Here is a 6,065-nt window from a genome sequence, read left to right as displayed (position 1 = left end):
CAACTTCCACTGTTACTCAGGTGCCAATTCCCAGTATTAGTTTGGATTCATACATCATTTAAAAAATTTAAAAAAAAAAAAAAAAAAAAAAAAAAAAAAAAATGTATGACGCGTCCTACTCACAGGGTTGATGGTGTTGACCAGTTTGCGGGGTTTGCTGAACTGCATGAGGCTCTCCCTCAGGTTGTTTAGGGGCCCCTCCACGAGGACCTTTTGCTCCTTGTAGTTGTTCAGCAGGTTGTTCCACAGTGGCTGCTTGGAGAGCGCCTTGGGGTTGCCCACAATGATGACACCATACCTTCAGACATAAGACAACTGATGAGGGGTAGGTTGCAGCTTACACAAATCACACAGTGTGAAATGTTGTGTGCGCAGAACAGAGTCAATCTAGCCTGATCGTTAAAATGAAGCTAAATTTGACACATGAGTCATTCAAATCAGAAACGCACGATCGATTGAGCCGTGCTTCATCTGTCCACTGTGATTATTTTAACAGTTCTTACTTGGCCCTGGTCAGCGCCACGTTGAGACGGCGAGGGTCGTTCAGGAAGCCAATTCCCTGGTGCTCGTTGGCTCGAACACAAGACAGGATGATGAAGTCCTTCTCTCTGCCCTGAAAGGCATCCACGCTGGCAATTTCCACTTGCTATAATGAATCACGATAAAAGGTGAAATTGCATTGTAAAAACAAAGGACCAAATCTGAGTGGTCGTGTGCTAAACTTTAAACAATAACTTCATGTTGGTCTACTCTCAACTCTGGCGCTCCAGTTGTTCACTTTCTTTTTTGTCCATCTCCTCTGTGGAGGAGACGGGACGTCCTACTCCTAACTGCTCCATGTTGATGTTGTCCTGGTATATCTCCTAATGTGTGTAACCATAAAGTGTTTGCTGGAAAAGGGTATTTTTGCATTTGTGTTATAAGTGATACCTGATAGAGTTTGGTGTGCAGGGAGCCGCTGAACTGCATGTACTGGACCAGGTAGGAGCGCTGACCCTCGTACGGGGTGATGATGCCGATCTGATCGGGTTTGGCTCCCGCCTTCAGCAGCCTGGTGGTGATTTTCTCCACGTTGGCAGCTTCAGTCCTGAAAAAACAGTCAATCGTATCAATATTGGGACAATCATTTAAAGTTAACTATGGCAAACTGATGCAAAAAAAATAAAAATAAAAATAAGCAATCACGTCCACAGGGGGCCAAAAGAAAATTACGTCAGCAAATTTAAGTAGGATTGAAGTGAAATGCCACCAAGTAACAAACAAAATGTGAGAACTTACCTGTTAAGGTACGAGGTTCCAGAGCTGGCAATCTCCTCCTGACCTTGAGTAACGTAAAAGAACATGGGCTTGTCTGGTTGTGGCCACTGGAAATCAAAGCCCTTCTTGATGCGGTCAGCTGAGGAGAACAGGACGGTCTAATTATTGTTAAGTTATAAGTTGGTGGATCTTCTACTAATCAGTGTGGAAATCAATTTGCTCCTTCATCAAACCAGATAATGAACTGCCGGATCGTAACAAACCTGCAGTGACGCCATTCTGCAGGGATCCCTCGTAGAAAATGTTAGAGGGGAAGGCACTGAGAGCCGGGTGCATACGGTACTGGACCTGCAGGCGGATCGGCCGGATCCCCAGGACCACTAGGCGCTCAAACAGGGACTGCGACAGACCTGCTTTAGCCGCCTTCTTACACATCACCACAGGACCCAACTGGCAGTGGTCACCCACCAGAATAAGCTGTGTGGAGGAAGAAGAGCCACATAAGCGTGACGCTTTGGTTAGTTTAACAACACAACACAAGATATTAATGTTCAGACTATTGAAAGTTTTAATATTTGACAGTAGCTGCTACTACGGTTTAAATGACTAAGCTTTACATTTTTAGTTGACATGTGCCAAAGTATTTCTTCATTTACTGTTAATGCAAAAAAAACGACAGAAACCAAAGCAAACAGCAGCAGCTGGGAACTGATGCAGCTGTTTGGGTTTTGTACCTGCTTTGCTCCCAACACCACGGGCACCATACACTCGGGCTCAGTGGCTTGGGTGCTCTCATCGATCAGGATCGAACGGAACTGCATCTTGGCCAGACGAGGGTCTCCAGCTCCGACACAAGTGCAGCAGATTACGTCAGCATTCTGGACAACAAAGAGGAAATTATGATCATTATCTGCATCTCAGGTTGAAGAAGCTATTGAATCATCTTAATGGACTGGTACAGACAGCTAGTTGAAATGGGATATTTTCTTCTCCTGTACTGTCATGTGCTGACTGGCTGAGGCCAGTGGAGTTGCAGGATTTAGCTACACAGTAGTGTAGCAGCAACTGTCTATAATAGGGAGAGGCAACTAAGGATGTGGACAACTAATGTGGTGGATGTTTAAATTCTGCTGCCCTCAGTGATCAGCACCACAACTTGTAGTTAAAAATTAAATGTATAAATCAGGCCACTGCTTCTGCAGAATAATTCTCAGAGGCAAACAACATTTGACTGAAATCACTTGTTGCACCAAGAATGCCTGAAATCGCCGACTTCCAGCCGCATTTAAAGTGAAAACCAACACCTCCTCACCATGAGCAGCTCCCTCTCAGCAGTGCGCTTCAGAGCCCTGTAGCGTTTCTCATCAGCAGACGAAAGCTCGCCAGTCTCATCTTTTAGCTGCTGTAGTTTCTGAAGCTCCGGCATACTGTGGAGACAAAGACACATCAGATTATTTACACCAGTACATTACAACACCAAATCTGTGATATAACATGGTCACACCTGGAAAATGAAGGACTATTTCCCCTCATGTTACTGACCTGTCCATGTTGCTGATCTGGTTGTGTAAAGCAAGGAAAGACACAGGGGACTCGATGGCCTCCCTGCTCTTGGCACACAGCCTGACAACCTTCAGTCCAGTCTTATCGATCTTCTCAGTCAGCTGGTCCACAGCAATGTTACTGGGAGCACACACCAAAACTGGTCTACAGGACACATGCACCACAGAGAGAAAGGGAACAAGAATTACACGACTGGAATAATAACACGCTTCAAATATAAAAGGGTTAACTCAATTTTTGCCTCACCCGTTGCCCTGTCGGGACAAGTGGTACACAATCGTGGCAGAGGTGACGGTCTTCCCAGTGCCAGGAGGCCCCTGGATCAGACTAAGAGGTCTCTGAAGCACCGTCTTCACAGCATACACCTGAACATGCAAGAAACAAAATAAATCAACTGGATACTTAAAACAAACGCAGTTTGCCAAAAACACAAAACACTTTTTGCCGATCATAACAGAAATCTTTTCTTATTCTTTGAGTTTTCTAAATTAATTTACAAAGATGAATGTCTTTGTTGCACTAATGTACAGTAAATAAATCAACTAAAATTACACTATGTCCTACACTGAGATTATGGCCATCTAAAAGTTTTCTCGTATGAGTTACGATGTCCAAGTCTGACCTGTGAGTGATTGAGGTCAGGAAGGCCTGGGGCAGTGAAGCGCTTTGGCAGCTGGCACTTAATGGTGACATCCTCGACTTCATGCCCCAGGAGTTTGTGGTAAATGTAGCCAGACACTGAGGTCTCATCCACCGCAAACGTCTTCAGGGCGCTTTGCATCCTGCAGCAGGACATAAACAACTAAGTCAGCCGTTACTGCCAAAAATAGCTTAGCAAATGCATTTAAATTAAGCTGAAATCTTTACAACTGGTAGTCAAATCAAAAAAAGAAAAGACACAATGAATCTACTGAAAACATGAGGTGGAAATGAAAGGAAAGGAAGAAAAGACCTTTTGGTACGCCATGTCGCTAAATGCTCTGGCATAAAACAGCTTACCTATCAAAGGAAGTCGACTTCCACACAAAGTCCACCTGGAAGTTGTGGGGGATTTCCACAGGTGCTCCAACACTGCTCCGCAACTCAATGGCAATTTCATCTCCATAGTCTTTAAACACGAGCTATTAAGGAAATCCAGCATTATCTGTAAAATACTTCTAGTGGGTGAGTGTGGGCTTTGCTGTCTGTACTTCTCGGTTAGGACAGTCACTGCTGCCGTAAAGGGCCATGCTGGAAGGCAACATTAAGAAACAGATCATATCAGCTGTGCAAAGGATACTGTCTGGGACCTTGATGACATGACCGATGCCCTTCCACAGCGGGGCCAGGTCTCCCTTGTACCGCAGACAAATCTCATCACCTTGCATCAGCCGCATATCTGGGGTCAAGTGAAAGGACACAAGTTAGAAACTTGCATACAGAAGTATTTAAGGACAGGGCTAAGTTTATGAAAACACATGATACAATACCGTGCCCTCATCTAACCCCACAACACAAAACAGAGGTAAGAGGAGAAAAAAACAAAACAAAAAAACAAAAACAAAACACGCACACATGCCACCAAAAGATGCAGGGATGGGGGAGGTTGCGTGCAAGGCCTGAGGGGGGGGGAGTAGGATGGGAGCTACATCTGTACCACAGAACCACTGGGAGGAAGGAAAGTTTAGAGAATTACCACCTGAATCCGTCTTAGGAAGAGTGAAATAGGCAATCCGCTTTTTGTTCAGCCCCAGATCCCACCTAACTGTTATATTATCTTGAGTCTGAAAAAGGAGGGAAAAAATGATCAAAACATCAGGAATAATAATACAGATATCACAGCTATGACAATATTGCAGAAAATAAAGTAAAAACACCTGATCAGAAAAGTGCCTTATGCCACAAAAACACATTTCAGATCGCATCTGTAGTCAGGAAAATCTATCATCACATCCTGCTTCAGCATGAAAATAAAATAATCCTCACCATACCATTAAAATCATTAAATGATTAAAGGCTTTTTAAAGATTAAAAACTTTAGCCATGTACATTTCTGGAAGTAAAACACCAGTAACCACATTCCAGGCACCTCTGTGTGGAACCATGTTCAGGTACCTGTGACTCCTTAAGCTTCTTGTCGTAGTCAGCTTCCAATTTGACCAAAGGGCCAAATATATTTTGGTATTGATAAGCATCCTCGTAACGCAGCAGTACATGCTGGGGCTCCTCATCTACTCCAGGTTTCTCCAGGTCTTCCAAGGTGGCAGTGGGATTGTCCTGTAGGAAAACCACAAAAAACAAAGTCAACACTCTTACAAGCCCTGAAAGAGCAAAAGGCATACAAGTGGATCGTACCTTCCAGAGTTCCTCCAACTTGTTGATCTGCTGGGCCGTGATCTGACGGGCTCTAAGCTGCTCCTGTTCTGATGGGATCTTCACCAGCCAGGACAGAAAGCATCGGTCCTGGATCAGCGGCTGCCACTGCGAGCTGTCCCAGTTGATGTCCTTCAGGCTGCTTTGGCTGGCACAGGGCTGCCTGAATGGAGGCACAAAATTCAGGCGAAGTATTGGAGGTTTCAAACTAATCGAACTACTGTTAAATCACAGTACTTCTTACTGCAAGTCCATGAGGCCATACAGAGGGTTATGTTTACTGTCAGAGCCGCAAGCTCTATTTCAAGCTTAATGCACATTAGTAGGGCGGTCCAGAGACAACAGCTGCAGACTCTATAGCTGACTGCCTGTTCACTACTTTGATTGATAGTGCATATTATGTGCTATAGTCAGAACACTGGCTCTGTCTTCACTGAACACATTGGTGTTTGTGTGACAGAAAAATCCACGCTGGGGACTTTATATCCCACTTCCAGCACAAACAGAAAGTAACAGTCCAGAAGTGTTGTAGCTCTATTCATCTGCCATAGTACATAATGTATGTACGCACACAGCTCTGAGACGTGTCTGTGCTGAACTCTGTTGATCAGAGGGCAAAAACAGAGAGTTTCTCACACTTCCACCATGAAGAGAAAGTATCACGAGAGCAGCAAGTTCCATTAACCTCCTTCACAAACAGCAATGAACAATTAATCCTAGTCTGTTAAGTCAGTCTAAGCAGACCACTGAAGGTAAAAAATATAAAACCATAACATTTATGCAAAGCCTGCCCAGTTCTTTTTACTAACTTGAAAAAAAACCAAAACCATAAAAAACCTAGAACATCTTCTTGACTGTTCTGAGTCTCTTTTGAGCTGCTTTAATATGTCTGA

General features: G+C 44.1%; 1 protein-coding gene across 2 annotated transcripts in view; it reads right to left on the bottom strand.

Moving 5' to 3' along the window:
• Positions 1-6,065, bottom strand: part of LOC102299368 (UPF1 RNA helicase and ATPase) — a gene marked incomplete in the record, with an annotated part of 16,404 nt that overhangs the window by 7,701 nt on the left and 2,638 nt on the right. The window contains 15 exon segments of one of the 2 annotated variants that reach the window (XM_042214896.1): positions 124-298; positions 504-646; positions 931-1,087; positions 1,279-1,396; positions 1,521-1,734; positions 1,992-2,135; positions 2,570-2,684; positions 2,800-2,964; positions 3,067-3,185; positions 3,443-3,602; positions 3,820-3,928; positions 4,100-4,198; positions 4,457-4,583; positions 4,915-5,076; positions 5,155-5,335. In XM_042214896.1, the coding sequence (XP_042070830.1) occupies positions 124-298; positions 504-646; positions 931-1,087; positions 1,279-1,396; positions 1,521-1,734; positions 1,992-2,135; positions 2,570-2,684; positions 2,800-2,964; positions 3,067-3,185; positions 3,443-3,602; positions 3,820-3,928; positions 4,100-4,198; positions 4,457-4,583; positions 4,915-5,076; positions 5,155-5,335 (2,188 nt within the window). 2 annotated transcript variants of the gene reach the window in all.

This window comes from Haplochromis burtoni, unplaced genomic scaffold, assembly GCF_018398535.1.
Source record: "Haplochromis burtoni strain Fernald_Lab_line unplaced genomic scaffold, NCSU_Asbu1 Contig_625, whole genome shotgun sequence".
Classification (NCBI taxonomy): Eukaryota; Metazoa; Chordata; class Actinopteri; order Cichliformes; family Cichlidae; genus Haplochromis; species Haplochromis burtoni.
The sequence above is the reverse complement of the archived record's forward strand: the minus strand, read 5'-3'. Positions and strand labels throughout refer to the sequence as shown.